A 25,319-nucleotide genomic window follows, 5' to 3' on the forward strand; every position below is an offset into this window, starting at 1 on the left:
ACTTGTTCTGTTAATTAACAAGTTATTTACCATGTAAATACTGGAAATAAATACAAGTACATGCTCAACATATTACAGATCATCAACTGAAGGAAACAGAAACAAGCACACAAAATGACACCGTTATTTTTGGACCAATGTCCTCGGAAAAACCCAATGTGGGAAAACCGGTGCAGCTACTTGAGGGTTTTCTTATTAAGCAATTTCAAAGTACAATCTGGGTGCCAAATCTGGTTTACCCAACAGAGAATGCCCTTGGCAGTAGTACCTCTCAGTCTGAGACAAATGTCTCAGCTGAAACCTCGGATAAACCCTTCGGCAGCTCCAATCTGCCCCAAAAACCCCAGCGTCAGCCTCTCTCTGCCCTGCGTCACCCTGAATGGGTCTGCATCAGCCTCAGCCTTCTAGTCCTCTGCGTCAGCAACGCTGGCCTCTCTGAAGGACTGCGCAGCTCCTCGCTGCCTTTGCGTGAGCCTTGGCTGTTACTGCGTCACTCTCTCTGGCTCCTGCGCTGATCTCCGAGCACTATCTTTGCCTCTCTGTCTCTCTGTACTCAAGGCCCCTCAGCGGCAACTCTGATCACCGATTCTATCTCTCTTAGCAAACCCCGCTCTAGAGCATCATCTGGTGTGTTCTCCAAGTGACCCTCAAGCCTCCTCTTATACTTTTTCTCGTTGACATATCAACATCCGAGATTAAGTCCCTAATCAACGGCTAAGATTAGATCTGGCTTGATCCATGTCTTTTGGACCATTCTAACACAGTTTTATATTAATCCACATTAATATTTTAATTTCCCTAAGTTTAGACTTAGGGACTCCATTAAAAATATTAATTATTTTAATATCTCCCAAACTATTTAGAATCTGCCCAAACCCTTTCTGGGAATTGGAGATCTCATGTGCCCCAACTTCTCGACCAAATTTTGTGGCTAGAGCACATCCGATGCTACCCCAAATCAACACAAAGTTTGTCATACGAAGTTCATGATCTGCGATACGATGGGATGTGAGGATGCTAAAAAAATAAAGTTTGCCATGTTCATTCATGAGATGTTTGCCATGTCAAATGTGTGATGTCTGCTATGTCTAATATAAGAAGTCTGCTATGTCTAATATAAGAAGTCTGCCATGTCCAATATGAGATGTTTGTCATGTCAAATATGTGATGTCTGCTATGTCTAATATAAGATGTTTGCCATGTCCAATATGAGAGATGTTTTCCATGTCCAATGTATAATGTCTGCCATGTCCAATATATGATGTCTACCATGTCCAATATGTGATGTTTTCCATGACTGGCTATGTCTACCATAAGATGTTTGCCATGTCCAATCTGAGATGTTTTCCATGTCCAATATGAAACTGTTGTGCAAAATCATTCATATATATGTACAATTGTGAAATAGTGAAATCATCTCTTCGTGCAAGCCATGGGACAGTTTATCAGGTGCAAGCCATGAGACAAGAATGAGAGCATTATAGTGATATGGGAGCTATGCGAAACTGATGACAATTACGAGCAGATTAGAGATGCGACATCACCATTTTAAAATGCGAAGCCATCATTATCATAATGTGAGATATAGCAGACCATACTATAGTGCAAGAGGAGACCTGTAACATAAGTCTTGTTTCCATAATGTCGTTCTAAAATATATGCGAGATATAGAGTATCCCTGCGGCAAGAGAATAGACCTGTAGCCAGTGCGAGGACTTGCGATCAAATTGAAGTTCTGAACCAATAAACCTGCACGAGCCAAAGAGAAATGTTGAACCTCAGAATTGAGTCTTAATCATATTCATGTAATCCAATGAGACAAGGGGTGCCCATATATAATTTGATGAGGATAGCCGACCTTTAATTTGAATTTCAAATAGAATGATTTTCCCTCCAATAATTTGAGACGACTTGAAGATCACTAATAAAAAAATTTTAATAATATTTCAAAATTAAGTAAGGGGTAGGGAATTTTTCCTAGCTGCCAAAATTAACAATATTGAATGCATTAATAAAACAACCCACATGTTACCAACAATTCAAATTTTTAAATTTTCATTGCAGGAGGGCGATTGCATCAATTCAAAAATTCCTCAGGGCAAATAGTTCAATTTGGGGACGCAACCCATAATCATTTTGTAGTCCATGAAAGGGTTGAAGTCATATGATGATGATGCTTGTGCAGGTTATGAGTCAACAAAGAGTTGACGTGAGTTACGCTGGGCAGGTTACAACAGTTGATGTGAATGAGTTAAGTGGGGCAAGTTACAGCAGTCGATGTGATTTCCGCAGGTTACGGGGATATTTAGGATTATTACAAGGTCGAACAAATTTGGAGAAATAAGGTTAATTAATTAATTCTATATATATCATAGATCATATTAATTTATAATATATTACATGTCATTTTAATAAAATTTATAAAAACATCTAATCCAGATATATATATATATATATATATATAAGGGAAATCATCCTCTCTCAGTCCGAGGGAGAGAGTGAGGACCAATACGACAATATTCATAGGCACGAAGCTATTACAACAATATTTCTCATCATCATGCCACTCGCAAGGAATTGAACCTGGCTGGGGTTGATAACAACCATTTTCCCCAACCAGCCAAGATAGCCCCAGAATAACCCCAATTGACATATATATATATATATATATATATATATCAAATTTAATGACGAACCTTATCCAAACTTCGTCGTTGCCAAATCCAAATTCGAACATGAACCATGTTACATTGAGGTAAATCCCATATGGTAATCCATTTTCATAGTCCTAGAGCCTTTCATTGTACACTATATTCCAAATGTTGGGAGCAGTATTTGGTGCAAATTGGGTAACAATTATGTTATTATGTTTGTTTGCAATAACTGGTTCAAAATAACACTCTTTCTAATCCAATTTCTAAAGTTGTTACAATGCCCCTGCTCTTGAACTCTGGAAGATTACTAACCGAAGTTGGTTATGTCATAAGTCTTCCCTTCTTGATGATTTGATCAACTTCCTTTTCCTCTCAATTCTATAACATGTTCTTCTACATCGCAAGGATAAAATTAACTTCATTTTATGATTTTCACTTCAATTTTTTTCCGTGGTTATAAATTTTTCTTCCTTCACCCTTCTCTTCAGGTCTTCATTTAAATGTGCTACTCGATGCTCTTGTTCTTCAATTATTTTCTCGAATCACTAGGTTTCCTCAAAGGTATACCGACAAGCACACAGACATAACTTGGTTTTGATCGCGTGATTATTAAATCTCTCTCTAGTATGTGGAAGTTAGGCTTGAAAACGTAAAGTAACTATTGGTTGAAATTATCAACCTTATTAAAGGGAATGGTTGCCTAAACCATATGACTTCAAGCATATTACAAATCAGAAAATATCCACTAGGTACATGATTCTTGGAAGGTTGGAGCTCCTTCTACAGTGAGTTCAGCATGAATGGGCTAATATTTACGACCACTAGACTATACTGAGGACTAGGGCATAATGAAGAATCCTTTAAGTCCAAAGGGACTTTTAGCATTTAGGTTTCCTTATTCACTTTTGGAAATATTTTTCTCCCCTTTAAATCTTTGGTATTAGCCTCCTCTAGAAGGGCATGCACACACACTCACACACAAACATGGCCTCACTCAAAAAGTATTCATGCTACAACACTACCATTCTTTAACTTGTAACGAATATTGGGCATCAACTAGGAAGGACTTACCTGAAGGAACTTTGCCACCTGAAACTAGATTATGAATTCTTAAGCCACATTCTCCACTTTTCTTGGTGAGACGTAATTGAGTTTACCACCCCTCTTCTCGGTATTCGTCTATGCATGTATATGTTAAGAAAAAACATGCGTTCATGCTTGCGTAGGTCAAAGAATGTCGATAGGAAGACTGAAAGGAATCTTTGGCATCCAACTTCAAGCGATAGCACTATGAAGGCGAGATCACACTCACTGTAATATTCCTAATGGAAATATTCAATGATAAACAAAGCAAACATAACCGAAAACACACAAAAATACTCAAGCATCAGAACGCCATTTTAAAACCAAAAACTATGCTACTGAGCCATTTTATTATAATATGAAAAGGGTACAATGAGATGTTGGAAAAAGTGCACCTGGGCTTTCTCAAAGCAAGCTAGCAAAGCCCCAAATGACAAATAAGACACTGTCCACCAAAATGCTGCTATGTTGCTCAAGCTCTACGCAGAATATGCCCAGAAATACGTTGTTGGATGAATGGATCTATTGCTAGGGCCCTCTCCGATGCTCAGAAAATTCTTGGAAATTAACCCCGACCTCTCCACCAAACACCCAAAATAACACATGAAGGAATTGGCCAATGCTTGACTTCGAAAATTCGGCCCTATTTCCCCTAGCTCCTTTAGCTATTGGTTGAGTTGGGACCCCTGTTTGACCCCTAAAATCTGCCAAATTATTTCTGAGGTCCTTGTCAAAAACCCAAAAAGGGTCTGTCCTAGTTTTGATGCTCCAAAATTGACCCCCAAATGCTTGGCCCTCCTCCACAAGAAGAAGATGTAACCTGTAGCAAATGCTGCATTTGTTGCTCCGACAAAATGTTGGGAAAGCCCCCACAACGCTTCCTCAGACTCTGCCTCAAGTTTCAGTCCCTATCTCCCTTCACTCCTCAACCTCCCAACGTGCCTCCTCCAGGAACTGCGCAGTCCTTGCATTGATACAACTTTCCTTGCTACTGTAACTCGGCCTCCCTGTTGCTATAACTCGGCCTCCCTGCTGCTATAACTCGGCCTTCCTGCTGCTACTTTCCTTGCTGCTGTAACTCGGCCTCCTTGTTGCTACTTTCCTTGTTGCTGTAACTCGGCCTCCTTGCTGCTACTTTCCTTGCTGCTACTTTCCTTACTGCTGTAACTCGGCTTACTGTTGCTGTAACTTGACTCACTACTATTGGTATGACTTGGGACAAAGTAGAACTCCCTCCTTGAGCTGGCACGCGAAGTCCACCGAAGCAAGGGTCCACCGAAGCAAGGGTTGAGATCTCTGCTTGGAGACACTCGTGTGCTAAACAACACCGCAGACTTGGCTTCAACTCAGGCGTGCTATGTCAAAGACATAATTTATGAATAGATGAATGAATGACCAAGATGAGTGCCTCTTGCTCTATTTATCAAAGAGCCTCCAAGATGCCCATGTGGGCCCAATTCGACTTCCCCCCACCAACTTCGCTCCAATGAGAGCGTACTCCACATGTGGGCTATAATTCTCCATGGGGTGGCCCCCACGCTCCACTAGAGCCACAATATTTCCCTTCCTAATGTTTGGGCCCCCACTTAATTCCAAAATTCATATGGGACATCTAAACCCACATCTCCTAAGTGCAAACATGAAGACAAAATTGGGCAAGATTGATATTTCCCTTAGCAATATTGCTAAGCGGGAATATCACACTTACTATGGGTACATGTTAGATGCATAAACTCAGAGGGTGATCCTGATTCTCCTAAAATTTATAGAGATTTGTTTGTGTGCATTGATGATTCAAGAAATATAATTGCTTTGCTCCTAATTTCGTGATGGTTTAGTTACTAAAGTTAAATTTATTCTCATCCTGTGAAACTACCAAATGAACATATCAATCAGAATGTCAGATCAGATGAAAGTGGAAATGAAACTAAAATGACTCTAAATCAATATGGTACATATTACAGATTTTGCAACAGAATCGGAAACTCATGGATGCATTGATTGATGCTCTTATTGGGAAGAAGACCATCAGGAAAGACGAGTTTTTCCGTTTGGTAGAGGAACATGGTAATCTAGATCCCATACCACCACAACTTACTGAGGTCAGAGATGCTAGTCTTGCAGAATTTCGAGAAAAGATGATGGCAGGAAAGCATGTTTCAAATTCATCTTAAAGGTACTCAGTTCCAGACTTTTAATTTCATGTAATTTCATTAAATTTACTTGATTTTTAGACTTTGTGCACTCCACCTCACAAGTTTTATAATAGTTGATGATTTGTACAATGCATTTTATCTTTAGTTTACAGTTCATTTGTGACAGTTTTTATGTGGGAGGAGGGAGCAGAGTAATGGAAATTCTCAGCACAATGTCCTTTTTCGTCTAAGCACAGTATTTTGGATCAACTTTTCTGCTTGAGGAGGAAATTATGATGTATAATCAGTGGTTCTGCGGGTTCTTTTGTGAACGTGGATATTTCAAAGGCCTCTTCCTATTTTCAGTCCACCTGCAGCTGGGATGTTATTACCAATGTACCTGCAATCTTTCTTTTGTATACAGCAGCAACATAATCCCACTCATACGTGAAGAAGCATGTATTATTTTTCAAAATCACATCTCGAACAATTTCGAGATGTGACATGTTTATACCTACTGCCATGTTTCTAGATCCAAAGGATTAAACAATAATCAAATATTTAATCAGTTGGTGATTTTACTAATATTGCAAAACTGTAACTTTAGTTTTGTATGTCTGAAAATTCTTCTCCAATATTGATGTTGTAGAGATGCCTGTGACTTAAGTTATAAATCAATATAAATCAATTTGTTTCTTGTGGTTTTCAAGGAAATGGACAAGAAAGTAATGCAAGAGTTGAATTGGATTTAAGAAGATGCATCTTATAAATGTAATAAGGTTTGCTGAACCTTTTGTTTTGAGAGATAGTACTTATATTATACAAAAACATACACATGCACAGGAATAATCTAGTTTACTCTAGACAAACTGCAACGTGGTTAAAATGAACCCTACAGGAGTAATCGTCAGCATCTTTTCTCAACAAACTAATGCGAAGGCCATTTTGCTTTTGGGATGTGGCCTTCTGACCAATATAGACATTCCAGTTGTTTAGAAGTCAGCCTGGGTTATCTTCAAGGCATGTTGGTAAAAGGTTGCCTTGGGAAGCCTTATTTCCTTGCAATGACTTACAGGATTCCAATACTCAGCAATGACATACGTGGAGAATTCTTAACCTTGCTTGAAAGCTTTTGGTGTGGACAAGGTTGTTGTAGAGAGCCTTTGTCTTATGATTCTAGAGAGTTGTTAATATAAAATACAGATGAGGAGTCAGGAGGGATTGGAGATGGCAAAGTGGGAAGTGTTGGAAATTAGTGTAGCCATGGTCAGTATTTTCATCTTGAAAAAGGAATTGGAAATTTGAATTTTTAAATTTGCCTCCAAAATATTTCAAGTCGGCCTTATGATGTTTAGGTCAGTTGGGCCCCCAAGAGGCACCCATTTGACCCCCTCCTCAATTCTATAAATAAAAAACATGTGGTCCTCATTTGCACACATAAAATTGGTCTTGTGCGTCTCTCATCCAGCGAAATTTTGGCTTTTCAAGAGCTTGGCTTTTGTCTTGGCATTTGATCGTGATCTTGGGTATTGGTCTGGTTATTCTCTTAATGCTATTTCTGATGTATTGATGTACTATGAACTCACTCTCTCTCTCTCATAAGGAAAAAATTCTGGGTTTTCCCTGGCCTCAAGCCTAATTTTTGTGTCTCTTGTCTCATTGTTCTTGAATGTTGATATTGTGATTTTTTTACTGCTCTTTCATGCTTTTGAATGAATTTTCTTAATACTGATTTTAATGATGTAAAATGCTATACTAATAATTGTTATCTATGTGAGAAAATTATGCTATGCATTGCCCCTAGTCAAAAAATTAACATGGTATCAGAGCTAGGGGCATCCAAGCGCAATTCCCTTAAGGATGAATTTATTTCTAGGTTGGTTGATCAAAGAAGGTTGAATTCTTTTTTGATTCATTGAGTAGCCGAATTCCCTGAGTTTAAGTGATTTGAAGTCAAGTATGATTGAAGATTTGACTATCAAAATGATCCGAGCCTCCTTAGATCGAAATTCTCTGAGGTCCGAAGTTTTGTTTCTCTGTGGATATGAACCTACTCTGTATCATACGAAGGTTTGTTGAATGACTGTGACTCTTATGTGAAATAACGGTGTATGGCCATGTATGAGATCTCTTGAAGTCCATGCAAGCCCCAGTTACAAACCTAGTTCTCTCATGCGAAGGCCTATAAGAAAGGTTAATTCAAGGCAAGGAAGGCCTATTCTAAGTTAAGGCTACCTTGATCTATGTATTGACTTGTGGATTGCCTCATCATCATACCATTATTTGAATCCTATTCATGGCAATCAAATCATGTGAAGTTCTGTAATAATGCACAATAGCCTAAACCATATACCACTTGTGGAAATTTGCGAGCTCTGTGGTGATTCATGTTAAGGTCAAGCCGAGTTTCTTGAGGCTTTAAGTCTCTATGGTTGTGCAAGTCTCTATGATTGTATTAAATCACCACTGTGACAAATTGAAGTTCATGTTAATTGCAAGCCTTCCTGTGATGAAGAGAGGTCTCTATGGTAAGACTCCCAAATTCTAAGGAAACCTATCTCCCTCTTTCAAGCTCTGCAGTATCTCTATAATATGTATGAGTTTATTTGTGGATTTGTTTTATATTCATGTTAGCCTCTTGGTTGTTCATGCAAGAATCCTTGTGGCACTGCTCTTTGAATGATCGTTGATTAGTTGCTCTTTATGAGAAGTCAAAGAGATACAAACTATTTGTAATTGGGAATCCGTGAGAACTTCCTCGTGGAAGGCCGAACTTTTCTTCTAGCTAATAGGTCGAACTTCTATAAAGTCTCTATGGTTTAGTCATGCCTTGAAAGTTCGAGTCCCTGTGAATCAAGTTGATATTTCACTCTTTGGTATAAATAGAAGTCTGAGTTTGATACAACTAATCTGAAGCATCTTTCGACATTTGTACATGTGATCCGAGCTCTCTTTAATAAAAAACTAGCATGGTTCATATCTGAAATTTGGGAGGACAATGAAGTAGGTTCAATAACCTTGAAATGTAACCTGTAATCGAAGCACATGTGGCATCTGAACTGAGTTTACAAAATAGATCTACAGACCCAAAGTCTACAAAAATGTTAAGGATTGAGACCCTCTATGATTCCTCCTTGATGTGTTCGAGCTCTCTGTGAATGATCTGAGATATAAGAGAATGAGCTATCTTTGTCGGTGATTCGAGTTTTCTCTTATACAAGGTTGCTCCTATGATGGTTGATCCTAAGTTCTGTTAATCTGAGCATTAGTGTAATCCTTATCCAAGCCTCCTTAATTGAAGTTGTGTCTTCGCGAAAGAATTAAAAGAAGACTGGGTTTGTTACTATGACAGGTTGAGGCATGTGGAAGAAGTCCTTAGTATGTATACTAGTATGAGTTTGTAAAAGGGGGGCTGGCATATTTAATCTGAAATCAAGAAGTCAACTTGAAGTTGAGTTAAGTCTCCAATAAAAGTCTTAAAAGAGGTTACTCAAGCCATCATGAAATTCTAGATACAAAAGATTTATGATGATGCTTGGTTTTGATGCCTCGTCAATACATTGTGGATTGCTTGGTTCCATTGCTTGTCTAAATATTGAGGAAGATACCAAATCTAAAGGTAATTAAAAGACCAGAGGACGAGCTATGATCTTGACTTTGTTGGTGACTCTATTCTATAATGAAAATCGATGTACATTGTTAGAAGTTATGTTACTGCTACGAATAGAAAATCCTAACAAGGAAGCCTTAGGGTTTGTAGACAAAACCCTAGGACTGATATTGATATTGAAAATCAGATTGATGAAGTTGGAAAATGACTGCAAGAATGAGTGGGTTGGTAAACACTAGATTGATTAGGGTCAAAACCCTAGTTGATCGATTGTTAACCTATCAAATAATTAGGGTTGGAAAAGAAAGCCCTGATTAATTGTTTCTACATAAATATAGGAACCCTAGAATGATTTGACATCTTGTGATGAGGTTGATTTGTAGGTTGGATTCAAGAGGGCTAAAGATCAAGAGTGTGTTGTCTTGATCCCAAAAAGATAAGTATCTTATATTTCCTTTATTATTTTAATCATTACTAACATTGGATTGTTTATGGTCTGTAAGCCCTAGCTAGGGCTTGGAGATGAAAAATGGACCAAATCCTAGAATTGATTATGTTTGTTTGAAAGAAGAAACCATGAATTCTTGATGTTGATAAGGACTCATTGATGATGTTGATGATGATGATGTAGACTCGTTGATGATGGTGATATGGACTTGTTGATGATGATGATATGGACCTGTTGATGATGTTGCTGGTGATGATATAAACTCGTTGATGATGTTGATGATGATGATATAAACTCATTGATGATGTTGATGATGATGATATTGATGATGATTATATGGACTCATTAATGATGATGATATAGACTCATTAATGATGTTGATGACGATGATATAGACTCTTTGATAATATAGATTATTTAATGATGATGATGCAGAGAAGATTAAATATTTAATGAATTAAATGTGGCTAACTAGACCCAAGAAGACTAAGATCAAGAGGGAGTTGACACATTTTCAAGAGATAAGTACTTTCCTTATTGTTTCTATTGTTGTTATATTATGTGTCTTTGTATATATTTCTTGGTTGTATCTATTCTTCCATAACCTCTTAGCAAGGATTGTAGGGACATAATGAAAACTGCCAAGGTGTGGCAATCATTGGAAATGGATGGAAGAATAATGTGCTAAGAGGACTCGTGATTGGATGTGCTTGGGACTCAAAGTGAGTGGACAAGATAAGCCTGATTGGAGCACGCATGTTATCCATGTGATCTTTAAGATGAAAATGGCTAGTAGTTTTGAAGAAGGATGTTGATCTGAATGTGATGAAGTTGAGCCCATAATCTTTCTGCTATGTATTGATGATATGACAAGGACTGAGGTCCTCTTCATCCAGTGAAATAGGGAGCTTATTGAAGAACTATAAGATTGGAAGTATGACACAATCTTGGTGAAATCCCTGCAGATATTTTGATAAGATGGACTGTGAGTTCATGGACACTTGCTTGATGATAAATTTGAAGGAGTTGCAAACTTTGTTGTTGACTTGGTTGATTCTCTAATTGGCTTGTTGAACCACTTGATACATGAAATTTTTGTTTCTATCTGGGCTAAATGTATTCTGGGTGATGTATTGGTCTAAATGACATGGATGGTCATGTTGCATTTAGCACGATTGAAGTTAAAAATGTAGCTGATATTTAAAGCTAGTTGTTCTATTTTATCTTGTCCTGGAAAGCTACTTGTTGATATTTGCTTATGTGAGAAGCCACTTGTTGTCTGTTCGATTTGACTATGGCACACTCTTCTGTTGATGAGCAGGTTGATTGATATTTGCTTTTGTGAGAAGCACTTATTGTCTGTTGGATTCGACTATGGATATTGATATTCAAGCCACTTATTGTTTGTTGGACTCTACTATGGTTGATTGCTTCTATGAGAAATCACTGTTGAATTCTATTATTGTCTACTAATAGTTGTTGATGTTTGCTTCTGAGAGAAGTCCCAACTAACGCTGAATGAATAACTAAATGATGTTGTTTGTTGAAATGTTTGATAAAGTACCGAGATCCACCATGGCTACATTTTTAGTGTTGAGTCGGTTGTTGATGTTTATGTGAAGGAATTAGAATGACTGAGAATCCCTTTGGAGAGCCAGCATGGATTACATAGCATCATAAATTTTTGTTAGTCTGCGGCTATAAGACCAACGGATTGGTCAAGAAGATTGTCACTCACATAAGCTATGTGTTCTGAGACCTTGTGGTCTGAGAGGTGCATTGATGCTTCCTTGTGTAGGTTGTGTTGTGAGACCTGTGGTCTGGGAGATGTATTAATTTGATTATTCCTCTTGTAGCTTGTGTTGTGAGACCTTTTGGTTTGGGAGATGCATTAACTTGATGATGCCTCCCTTAGGTTGAGTGTTGTGAGACCTTATGGTCGAGGAGATGCATTGATTTGGTAATTCCTCCCTTAAGCCATGTGTTGTGAGACCTTGTGGTCGGGGAGATGCATTGAGATTAGTTGGATGCTATGTATCTTTCCTTATGATGAAATTGATGATCTCTCCCTTAAGTTGTGTTGTGAGACCTATGGATTGGTCGGGAAGATTGATCATGTCAAAGAGAGAAATGTATTTTGTGATCTCCTAGATTGTATGTTGTGAGACCTATGCACTGGTTGGGAAGATTGATCTTGAAAGAGAATGAAAAATACTTTCCTAGCTAAGAGGGAGAGTTGGAAATTATGGTAGCCATGGTCGATATTTTCATCTTGAAAAAAGAATTGGAAATTTGAGCTTTTAAATTTGCCTCCAAAATATTTCAAATCAGCCTCATGATGTTTAGGTCGGTTGGGTCCCCAAGAGGCAGCGATTCAACCCCCCTCCCTCAAGGATACCCAAGAGGCACCCATTTGACCCCCCCAAGTCTATAAATAAGAAACATTTGTTCCTCATTTGCACACATAAAATTGGTCTTGTGCATCTCTCATCTAGTGAAATTTCAAGAGAAGGCCGAAATATGAACTTGGTTTATGTCTTGGCATTTGATCATGATCTTGGGTATTGGTTCGTTTATTCTCTTAATGTTATTTCTAATGTATTGATGTACTATGAACTCTCTCTCATAAGGAAAAAAATTATGGGTTTTCTCCTTGTGGGTTTTGCCCTGGCCTCAGGCCTAATTTTTGTGTCTCTTGTCTCATGGTTCTTGATGTTTCTATTGTGATTTCTTACTACTCTTTCATGCTTTTGAATGAATTTTCTTAATACTTATTTTTATGATATAAAATGTTAATACTAATAATTGTTATGTGTGAGAAATTTGTTTAACTCTGAGACAAATGACATTTATGAGTTACTGTGGCACTCCTTTGACTTGGGGATGCACTTGAATAAAATGGTGGGGACATGGAGATCCAGTGAAAGATCAGTGTGGCAATGCTAATTCTTTGGAAGATTTGTGTCTCCTTTAGACATAAGGTTTGGGTTTGTTATTTCTTTATCATGGATTCAACATCGATAGGAGGTTGTCGAAAGTTGGTATTTCTAGTTCATCCTATTTAGTGTGCAATAAGGAGTCACTGGATCATTGTTTTTGGAAATGTCAATCTGCCAAGGCTTTCTTGGTCATGGTTTCAGCCTAAAATTCAACTTATGTTTGTAGCTTCGTTGTCCTTTAAGGGGCCCCTCACCTAGGACACTTGGATGATTAGGAATAATAGCAAATTGCTTTGCTTTCAGTTCATTTGGTTGTAATTGTTTGTTTGTTTTTCCCTTGTGAAATAAATAATCTTTCATGGAAATATTGTTGTAAAGTTACTTTGAATGAGGTTCCTCATCCCTTATCTCTTGGAGATTTGTCGAGTTTTACTCAAGAGTTTGCTTTTACACGTACAAGTTCACCAACGTGCTTTCTAATGTGATGTTGAGTGTAGAAATTTCAAAAATGTGCCGAATCTGAAATTTGCACCTCACTTATATGAGGCCTCAAATCTACTTCACATTGTTTCAATGATAGTGTTGAAATGAATTTCTTGAATAACCTTGCACAAAACTTTAAATTTTCCCAGTGCTACCTCTAGGTAACCTCAAGAATGTAGAGACCATAAAGACTAAGCATAAATAATTTTAGCATTTATGGGGGAGCAATACATAGGTTTGAAACAAACTTAAATTACAATGGATATACAATCAAAACAAATCAGATATGAATTCATTAAGCATGCTAAAACGATAGAGTAATTAGCAATAGTGTTTTAATACATTAATTTATTGGGAACAACCATGAAACTTTCTTGTTACGTGAGATGCAGTCAAAAATTTATGATAACAATGGCACACTTCATATTATCATATTAATGAAGTACAATATATTGATTTTTGTGTAGCATTGAAAGTTATTCCTGCATGCCAAGAGGCCTCCTTGTTAAAATTAAGCAATTGCGGTCAAATTCCACCTTGGACAACTTAGATGACATAAATGATGATTGCATTGAATTCCTCTTTTCGAGAGGACCAAAAACTTAGATGACATAAATGATGATTGCATTGAATTCCTCTTTTCGAGAGGACCAAAATCGACCTAAAGATCACCTCATTTGGACAAGCAGAAGTTGGTTTTCAAATTTATGTACCCACTCATGTATATTGGATTAGGTCGGCCCTATGCACATGTACCAATGGACAGGTCAACCTCAACATCAAGTGGACCCTCATGGAAGCCTATAAATAGAAGAGACCTCAAGCTCATTTGGACATAATTGATCAAGCTCTCTTCTCCTCTTCTATTTTGTCTTGGCTTGCACAGGTTTGACGAAGGAAGCTCGCACAAGGGTCCAAGGCTAGAGGGTCGAAGCTCGCACGAATCTTTGGTTTCTAGTTTTCAGTCGCTAGCATAAAACTGGGAAATTTTGTCCTTGGACACTGGTATGCTATGGTCAAGACAACATCCAAGAAGTTATAGATGCTCACATGCTAACTTGAAGGCTGCGTTCAGGACCTTAGAACGCAGATCGGGCATTCAGGTCCTTGGATGCATGCACAGAGTGGCCCCGGTAGCTTCCGAGGAGCCTTGGACACATGCATAGTAGCTTTAAGGGTGCGTTCGGGGGGTTAATTCAAGACCTCAGAAGGAAGATCGGGCATTCAGGTCCCTGGACACATGCACAGAGTGGCCCAGGTAGCTTCCGGCGAGCCTTGGACACATGAATAGTAGCTTTAAGGGTGCGTCCGGGGGGTTAAGGCAAAACAAAGCATATTTCTCCTCAAACACACGAACAAAGTCCACCAGGGAGTGTCCAAAAATACTATAGACACTCGCTCAACTCCTCCATGCATCTGGGATTGAAAGATGAAACTATAGTACTCTGAAGATTTCACTTAGTGACAATGGTGTTCAGCAGTAGGCTACAAAAAGTGATAGTGCATTACAATTATCAGAATCAAAGTTTTGATGTTTAGATGTATTTCATGGATATTCTAGTTGTTGTGAAGATATGGATCATTGTCCTCTCTTTTGCTCAATCATTTGATGATAATCTATAAGAAGAAGAATTTGCAAGGATTTTCCCCATAGTGGGTTTTGCCCTGGTCTCCGACCAATCCTGGTGTCTCCATGTATGCATGTTTTTCTTCCTGTGTTCCTTTATGTTCCACTGCATTGATGATGATGTTATTTTCTTTCTACATAGTTGCATATGTTGATGAATAATGATGTAAATTTGAATAACGTTATGATGTTATGGGGTGAACTTAATGTGTTAGTGGAGAAATGCAATTATCAAAGCAAAGAACAATATAGTTGTATGGAAAATTAGCATGGTATTAGAGCTTGGATGAAGAAAAGCAATGGAGATCACCCCCATGCAAAGACTTTTGATGGAAGCAAGAAGAGGATGGCAAAGACCTAAAAGAATCCTAGGGTATGAAGGAAACCCTAGGTAGTTAGTGCATAAGGACTTGATGGTTAGGGTTTGAGAGAAACCCTGGTTTATGGCAAAGACTTGAGATTTGATGTTTGAAACTCTAGCATGATCTATGTGAAGATGCTCAAGCACTTGGGATAGATTTGATGAAGCCCTAGATGACTTGGTTGTTGATAAAGTTGATTTAAGGCAATGTCCTTATGTGTATTATGGATAGTGATGACTCTTGAAGGTTGGCTCAAGAGGAAGAGGATCACCTCCCATTGAAGATAAGTACTCCTTAACTTACAATGTTTCTTTGTGTCTTTACTCTTGTTTAGACTTATGGATCTAATTATTATGATTATTGTTTTGATCATTGCTTATACTTCATGCATGTATGTTTGAGTGTATGGATGTATCTAATCTCCTTGATGAGATGTGATAAGTGGATCCCTCTTGAGGATCATTTGAGATGCATGAAAGAAAATCTAGATCTGGAATGAGGTTAAGAGGCACTTGATGAAAAGGTGACAAACACTACAAGTTGCTTATGAGAAGGTGCATAGGTATTTGAACACTACAAGGTATATTATTTCAATGTTATGTTTCAGCTATAACATTGGATGACTAGGTAAGCTTTATGGTATTTGCTCATGCTTGCATATGAAAGCGACTTGGATTTATGTTTCCTATGATGAAATGGTGCACCTGGTATTGAATATTTTGATCATGACGATCTTCTTGATTATATGAGGCTACTTATTGTTGATCTTGGATATAGTGGCATAACTTGATGTTTGGCTAACATCTATTGTTCTTGGAAATCTTGATTCTGTGAAGAAGGCTAGTACCTTGACTCTAGTAAATGATACTCTTGACACTTGACATGTGTAAGACATGATGGATCTCTTATAGAAGGTTACCATATTGACACTAATAATGCTTATGATAAAAATACGTTGACACTCTTGTTGTTTTGGTAAAGTTTTATTGAATGACCTAACTTGATCCTATGAGATTGATACTATAGATCTCTTGTTCATTGTGGTCATGTTTTTTATGGTAACTATGGCATATGGTAAAATTGAATGCCCTAACTTGATGGATTGACTTGATAGTGTTGATTTGGGGCAACATCAAATGTGCTCTAGCCAAGAAAATTGGTGGACAAGCTAAAGCACATGAGATCTCCAATACCCAGAAATGGGTTGGCCAGAATCTAACCAGTTTGGGAGATATTAAAATAATTAATATTTTTAATGGAGTCCCTAAGTCTAAAACTTAGGGAAAATAAAATATTAATGTGAATTAATATAAAACTGAGTTAGAATGGTCCAAAAGTCATAGATCAAGCCAGATCTAATCTTATTCGATGATTATGGACTTCATCTCGGCCGTTGAAATGTCAACGAGAAAAGTATAAGAGGAGGTTTGAGAGTCACTTGGAGAACACACCAAGTTGATCAAGAATTCGATTTTATGGGGCAGGGCTTGCTGAGAAAATCGGAGTGACTAGAGTTGCAGCTGAGGGGCAGTGAATGCAATAGCAGAGAGGCAAAGATATTACTGGGAGCATCAACGCAAAAGCCGGGAGAGGATTGATGCAGATCCAGCGAGGCAAAGATATTACTGGGAACATCAACGCAAAAGCCGGGATAGGATTGATGCAGATCCAGCTAAAGGCCACCAGACGCCACACAGAAGCAACCAAAGGCCACTCAAAGCCTAAGGAGGGCCATCGTGAGAGACGCAGAGACTCTAGAGGCTGAAGTAGAGCCCCGAGAGGCTGATGCTAGGCCAGAGAGGCTGACGCTGGGCCAGAGAGGCTAACGTAGATCCTAAAGGTTGACGTTGGGAGATTTCTTGGGGCAGATTGAGGCTGATATCTGTCTCCGACTGAGAGGTACTATTGCCGAGGGCATTCTCTGTTGGGTGAGCCATTTCTGGCACCTAGATTTTATTATGAAACTGCTTAATAATAAAACCCTCAGATAACTGCATTGGGTTTTTCCGGGGATATTAGCCCAAAAATAATGGTGTCACTTGTGTGCTTGTTTTTCCTTCAGTTGATGATTTGTATGTGTTGAGACTGTACTTGTATTTATTTTCAGTATTTACATGGTAAATAACTTGTTAATTAACAGAACAAGTAGGAAGAAATAAATCAGAAAGTACAGGAAGGATGTCTAATAGTTAGACATAGAAATTCCAACATGGTATCATAGCGTGGTTGCAGATCACAGGATAACTGAGGACATTAGCTGAGCAGAGCAGCAGCAAAAATAACAATTGTCTTGAGTGACAAAAGTTGTTCCTAGCAGAAAAGAAGTAAGGAAGGGGTGGCGTAGTGCCTGCATCACCAGTTCGAGCCGGGAAGAGGATCAACGCAGTGGCAGAGAGGAGCAGACCTGACCTACACAATGCCTGGTCATCTTTCTCAGTGAGGAAAGATTGACGCCCGTGGCCAGGAGGTGCGGATTTTGCTGGTGTCAGGATTGCGCAGAGCTTAGAGGCTCTAACCTTCAGTTTGTTGGGGCATAGGAGGCTGTGGATAAGTTGCGGAGTGACGCTGGTGGGGTACTATGGTTAGAACAATACCTAACAGGGAAAGACCAAGGAGGGGGTAGTTGTTGTCGAGGAATTCTAGCCAAGAAATTTGAATCAGTGGTGCAGCTGCACTAACGATCGGAGTGGGGGCATCTCGACATTGGCAGAGGGGTTTCCAGGAGGGAAATCGAGGCTCAGAGGGAGTCACACCAAGAACTTCCAGGAGGGAAGTAGAGAGACTCAGAAGAGTCGAAAGAGGAGCAGCAAAATGGCAGTGAATGAGGTAAGAGATCAGGACAGACTAGACGGAGCCTCAAACTTCGTAGTCTGGAAGGCCAAGATCTTGTCCATTCTAGACAGGAATCATCTCAAGCACTTCGCCTTGAACACGATAGCAATCCCAGTTGACTCGAATGAGAACGAAGGTACCACGAGGCAATGGCAAGGGCCAAGAGCATCATCCTTGACGGGGTCAAGGACCATGTAGTACCGCATATTGCCGAAAAGGACATGGCAAATGCGATGTGCGAGGTCCTGACAAAATTGTATCAGCATACTTCTGTGCAAAGGAAGATGCCACTGGAAAATCAACTACGGTCATACTAGATGCAGAAGGGAGAACAAATAGATACCTTCCTCTGTCAATTGAAGGAGATTCGAGATCAGCTTACTTCCATAGGGGCCACGCTGGATGAGGAGATGATGGTAAGGGCCGCATTGAATGCAGTCTCAGAGGATTTGGAGGTATTTGTCTAGAGCATACTGGGCAAGACGACCTTTCTAGATTGGGAGGAACTGTTGGTGGCTCTTCGTCAAGAAGAGATCAAAAGGCTAACCAAGGCAGGAAGCAGTAGCAAGGGGGTCAGAATCAAGGAGGAGGAAGAGGAGGATGTTGCCCTAGCATCTGAGGAAAAGTAGGAGAAACAGAAGAAGAAGCACCTCTCCAAGGTCAAATGCTTCCACTATGGGGAACTAGGTCACTATGCCAGCCAATGTCCAAGGAAGAAGAGTAAGGGAGAGGCTTCTGAGACCAAGGTTGCGCCAGCAATGGCAGAGAAAGAAGTGGAGACAGATGATGACTGTGCCATGAGTGCTCATGCACCTCGAGAGAAGAGGTGGGGAGACATCGAGCTGTAGTCAGACGGATTACAGGTGATGAGGGGCAAGATCCTCGAGGTAACCAACCTCTTGGATTATACCTTACTACAGGAGCCCCGAAGAGGAGTAGCAGGACTAGTGGGTGTCGGTAGAGACGGATGCGGATGGAGTGATAGAGGGAGCTTCAAGATCAGGAGTGTTTCTAACATGACAAAGATGTCAGAGTTGGGAGATCAGTTACTTACTTCTCAGTAACTGTGTTGCAGTGCAGCAGTTAGTAGTGGCAATGCTATAGGCAATACGATGTAGCATGATGAGAGGGGTTGTGGTGCAGATGCAACAGTGGTAGTGGTAGGGTAAGGGGCAGCCGCATAGATGTAGAAGGAGTTGTCGTACAGATGCAGCAGTGGCAATGGCAGGGCCATGGGTAGTAGTACATGATGTAGTAGTGTAGAGGATGTTGGGTAGCAGGCCTAACATCAGCGCAGGGACTGATGCCAGATGATTAGGGTGATGTTCAGTGAGGAGTATTACTAGAGCACAGTCCTCGCTAAGAGGGAGTGTTGATTTGGGGTAGCATCGAATGTGTTCTAGCCACGAAAGTTGGTGGAGAGGGTAAAGCACATGAGATTTCCAATACCCAGAAATGGTTTGGGCAGAATCTAACCAGTTTGGGAGGTATTAAAATAATTAATATTTTTAATGGAGTCCTTAAGTCTAAACTTAGAGAAAATAAAATATTAATGTAAATTAATATAAAACTGAGCTAAAATGGTCCAAAAGTCATGGATCAAACCAGATCTAATATTAGTCGTTGATTAGGGACTTAATCTCGGCCGCTGAAATGTCAACGAGAAAAGTATAAGAGGAGGCTTGAGGGTCACTTGTTTTCTGGGTCAGGGCTTGCTGAGGAAATCGAAGGAGTGATTAGAGTTGCAGCTGAGGGGCAGTGAATGCAGTAGTGGAGAGGCAAAGATAGTACAAAGAACATCAACACAGAAACTAGGAGAGGATTGACGTAGAGCCAGCTAGAGGCCACACACATCAACCAGAGGCCATGCAGAGGCAGCCAGAGCTGTGCAGAGCCTGAGGAGGGCCATCGTGAGAGACGCAGAGGCTTTAGAGGCTGACGCAGAGCCCCGAGAGGTTGACGCAGACCATAGAGGTTGACGTTGGGAGATTTCGTGGGGCAGATTGGGGCTGATATTTGTCTCCAACTGAGAGCTACTACTGTTGAGGGAATTTTCTGTTGGGTGAGCCATTTTTGGCACCCAGATTGTATTCTGAAACTGTTTAATAATAAAACCCTCAGATAGCTGCACCGGTTTTCCCACATTGGGTTTTTCCAGGGACATTAGTCCAAAAATAACGGTGTCACTTGTGTGCTTATTTTTCCTTTAGTTGATGATTTGTATGTGTTGAGACTGTACTTGTATTTATTTTCAACTTGTTAATTAACAGAACAAGTAGGAAGAAATAAATCACAAAGTACAGGAAGGATGTCTAACAGTTAGACTTAGAAATTCCAACAGATAGAAGTGATAGTGTTCATGATCTTTGAAGTATGTTGTGACACCTGTTCGTTGTCCCTATCATGTGAATCTAACCTTTGATGAAAGATTGATGTCATGATGTGATTTTGTAGTAGCTGACATGAACATGTTATGGCCATGATATATGTTTGATTCTATGATCTAATAGATTTATTGTTGCATGACTCTAGTAAAGATAGGTTGATGGCATGAAAGAAGACAAATGAAGTGGATTCTCATTCAGAGGGTGAATCTCTCCATTTTCATTATATGTACTATTGAAGTATGATTTATCGATATCTGGCATTGTTGATCTACAGCAGAGGTTTGTGCCTCACTCACACAAAGGAAGGCCCATAGGAGCGATTATGCTTGATGGACACAAAATTGAAGTTTTGTGCACGAAATTAGATGTTCATCTAGAGGATGTCAGTTCTACAAATAAGTAGTAGATATCCGAAAGATTTGAGAGCGGGGAAGTTTAAATGTTTACAAGTGACCACAACTTACATATAGATATGTCATTATGTTTGAAGTTTGTGCTACAAGATTTTGACATGATTTAGTTGATTGATATATATGAGTTGCATGATGTCTAACGATGACCTAGATCTCTAACTCAATGATTGAGATATGTCTTGGACATTGACATGATGTCTAATGTTTTGACTTGATGACTGATGATTTGCCTTGATGACAATGATATATGAGCATAGTGACTTCTAATGACTTGTATTATGGGAATGACTTGATTGATATTGTGTGGTTGATGACAACCTATTGGCATGATAATAGATGATGTCATGACTTGATGAAAGCCCTACCTGTCATCTGGTTCAAAGAATTGACACTAAGATATTGATGACTTTTGATATTAGTATTGATCTGGCTTCTAAACTTTTATGAGCTGATTTATTTGATTTGATTGCACAATAAGGATTTATGAAAGGTTGGGCATGATGGTTTGGTAAAGTGTTATGGTTGTAGTGAGCATTGCATGAAGCAAACTCCCTTGATCTAGATATGTCCGCATTGACAGTTAATTTGATGAAGCCAAGATGATGTGTTGATGCAAACTTTCACCTCAAAAGTGTTCCAAGGTATGACTTTGATTTTGACTTTGGTTTTTATATATTGACGATCTACTATTGTCAAGTAAAGAGCCTCTGATGATATAAGTAAGATGGATATGTCTTCTGAAGCTCATAATGATGTATCATGGCATGGTGAATCGATTTCTGAAGTTGGGAAAAGATAATCTACATTGTGAAGCTATTAAAAAAGGCATTCAAAAGTTGAAATACAAACCCTTGGACATGTTGTTGAACTTGACATGGCATCTGACAGTTGATTGAAGCATTGATGTTCCGCTTAGAATATCCATATATATATAATGTGCATAGAACCTGAATAAGTTCATGATTGCATGATATGATATATTCTTTGTCTAAGATATTCTTCCTATGATATATGATTGTATTGATATGCTGATGTTGATTATTGATGAGATGAGCACATATGAGCATTGCCTTAGTATGAGATTTTCCATGATGAGAGGTTTGTGGCACAACCGAGGTTGAGTATGATGTTGCTAGCATGACTAGCTATGAGCGGGATGAAGAAGCTCCTTAGAGAGTTGTTTGAGGATGATCTGGATATGACATGGATAGATTACGATAATAAAATGTGGGATCTAATTGGCAGAGAATCCCATATTTATAAAGTTGGGACCGCGATACTCTCATATATGAGACAATGCAGTTGTATGAGACAAGCTTAGGCTTGTGGTTGGCACCTCCTTGAGAGGGAGGATGATTATGGTATCCTTTTGTAATTTATATGATTACTTATGCTCTAACATGATATTTGATTTGATGTCTTGTATAAACATGAGACAACTTCTACTGATAAATGATGATTACTTGATACAAGTACAATGATTTGAGTATGATGAGAGCAGTGTTGATCGAGGACACTAAGCCAAGCTCTTCCTCCCTTGTCTGAGCTCCCAGAGTATGGAATTGAGATAGAGGGCTCCTGGGGTTGAGGGAACTTTGGACAATAGGGCGTTACCCCTATTTATTACCCATAGGGTTGGAGTACTAGCTCACCCTATCTTGGTCATTGTAGAGTATACCCTAGTTGGCATCATACCCACAAGTTGGGCTTGTTGGGATTATCCCTCTCCATCTGGCCAACGAGTGAGGAGGCTTGGGGGCGTGTGATCCTTACCTCTTGGTAAGTTGGGTATCTCGTCCAAGCTAGATTGTGATGCTGGTGTTCTACCACTTGACTATTCAAGGTCATTGATGGGAAGATCATGAGGCAATAAGATGGATTGAGTAGTAGCTCCCTTATATCACCTATTGCTCGATATGGGGTCGTAGTAGTACCGCCCCTTAAGATTTTGGGTTGATTAGTAGCTCCCCGATGTGGTTCCGAGTTGAGATGTGCTTCCTGATGATATGCTCTCCAATCATGATGCGGATTGTAGATCTGACTCCCCACTGATATTTCCGGGTAGTAGCCCGTTGACATATTTCTGGGTAGTAGTTCGTTGACATATTTACAGGTAGTAGCCCGTTCACATATTTCCAAGTAGTATCCGATTGACATATTTCCGGGTAGTAGCCTGTTGACATATATTCTGGGTAGTAGTCTGCTAACAGAGATTTCGGGTAGTAGACCACTAGTAGAGGTTCCGGGTTGTAGCCTAATGAATAAAGGGTGGTAGCTTAAGCTCCCCTTTGATAGCAAATTCTTCTTCTTTTAGATTCAAGAATATTCAACATATGAGTAAGTCAAGAGATAAGCAGAAATAAGCAAGAGGTGTAAATTGATGATCCAAGATGATGAGATACTTGAGATGGGACATATGTCATGTTGATAAGATATTGGTAGGTGGAATTCTCCCTAGTTGAGAGGGAGTGTTAAAATTAAGTAATTGCAGTCAAATTCCACCTTGAACAACTGAGATGACATAGATGATGAATGCATTGAATTTCTCTTTTCGAGAGAACCAAAATCAACATAAAGATCACCTCATTTGGACAAGCAGAAGTTGGTTTTTGAATTTATTTCCCAACTCATGTATATTTGATTAGGTCGGCCCTATGCACATGTACCAATGGACAATTCGACCTCGATATCAAGTGGACCCTCATGGAAGCCTATAAATAGAAGAGACCTCAAGCTCATTTGGACATGATTGATCAAACTCTCTTTTCCTCTCTATTTTTTCTTGGCTCGCATAGGTCTGATAGAGGAAGATCACACAAGGGTCTGAAGCTATAGGGTCAAAGCTCGCATGAATCTAGGGTTTCTAGTTTTCGAACGCTGGGTCAGAATTGGGAAATTTCATCTCTAGACCTTGGCATGCTATGGTCAAGACAATGTCCAAGAAGTTATACAAGCTGGCATGCTAACTTGAAGGGAGCATCCAGGACTTCAGAAGGCAGATCAAGCATTTAGGTCCCTAGACGCACGTGTAGAGTGGCCCAGGTAGCATCCAAGGAGCATTGGACGCATGCACAACATCTTTAAGGGTGTGTTTGGGGGTTTAAGGTAGAACAAAGCATATTTGTCCCCGGACGCACACACATATTCCACCAGGGAGCATCCAAAACTACTATAGACGCTCGCTCAGCTCCTCCTCCATGCATCTAGGAATAAAAGATGAAACTACAGTACTCTGAAGATTTCACTCAGTGACAATAGTGTTCAACAGTAGACTACAGGAAGTGACAGTACATTACAGTTATCAAAATCATAGTTTTGATGTTTAGATCCACTTCATGGATATTCTAGTGGTTGTGAAGTTATGGATCATTGTACTCTCTTTCGATGAATCATTTGATGACAATCTGTAAGAAGAAGAATTTGCAAGGTTTTCCCCTATATTGGGTTTTTCCCTGATCTCCGACCAATCCTAATATCTCTATGTATGCATGATTTTGTTCCTGTGTTCCTTTATGTTGAGTTGTATTGATGATGATGTTATTGTTCTTCCTCCATAGTTTCATATGTTGATGAATAATGATGTAAATTTGAATAATGTTATGATGATATGGGGTGAACATAATGTGTTAATGGAAAAAATGAAATTATCAAAGCAAAGAACAATATAGCCTTATGGAAAATTAACACTCCAAAGTTAACCTAAAAGATTTATGAAAATAAAAATAAAAAAACATTTTTTATTTGGGTTCGTGTAGGCTCAAAAAGGACAAGTCGACCCAGCTCATGAAGGGACATGACCCTTGGGGTAAATGCACCCATTTGACTTGTATATATATACATGATGTGCCACTTCAATTGATCACTCACTCATCATCATCTCTTGTCTATAAAAACCACATTTGGGAGCAAATAGAGGATGAATTTGACTGAGGTCTGGACTTGGATGTTTGGCAAAGATTCCTAGACAATTTGTAATTGTAAACATTGTTGAAGAATAATTTCTCCTAGAAGAAGAGTTATCGGGTTTTCTCCCAAGTTTGGGTTTCCTAGGGAAAGTTTGTTGTCTCTATTGTGCATGGTTGTCTCTTTATGATCTTTATTATTTTTGTTGTATTTGCTATTAAAATATTTTTTGTATAGTTGCTCATTGATATCCATAGCATTAGGTTAATTGTTTGAAGGTCATTAGGTAGTAATTACCATATGAAAAGATTGGTTTATACTATGCATCTTGTAGAAAATTTAACATGGTATCAGAGCTTTATTGAGCCTGAGAAGCCACTAGAGGCAAGTGTGAAGGACTATATCTTATGGAGAATATCTACCCTAAAGAAGCCACATTCTGA

At 39.1% G+C, this 25,319-nt stretch overlaps 1 protein-coding gene across 3 annotated transcripts in view; it reads left to right on the top strand.

Moving 5' to 3' along the window:
- The window catches only part of EMB2083 (AAA-type ATPase family protein), a 377,023-nt gene extending 370,564 nt beyond the window's left edge, over positions 1-6,459 (top strand). Inside the window, exons 11-12 of one of the 3 annotated variants that reach the window (XM_089424030.1) lie at positions 5,702-5,913; positions 6,046-6,459. In XM_089424030.1, coding sequence (XP_089280156.1) covers positions 5,702-5,911 — 210 coding nt within the window. In that variant the 3' untranslated portion in view covers positions 5,912-5,913; positions 6,046-6,459. Of the gene's footprint in view, positions 1-5,699; positions 5,914-6,045 lie in introns of those variants that run through there. The other 2 variants (XM_089424037.1, XM_089424043.1) reach the window with 2 other exon arrangements.
- The last annotated feature ends 18,860 nt before the right edge of the window (positions 6,460-25,319 follow it).

Source organism: Pinus tabuliformis, chromosome 6 (genome assembly GCF_031772625.1).
Source record: "Pinus tabuliformis cultivar Carrire ecotype Pingquan chromosome 6, CPIR1, whole genome shotgun sequence".
Lineage (NCBI taxonomy): Eukaryota > Viridiplantae > Streptophyta > Pinopsida > Pinales > Pinaceae > Pinus > Pinus tabuliformis.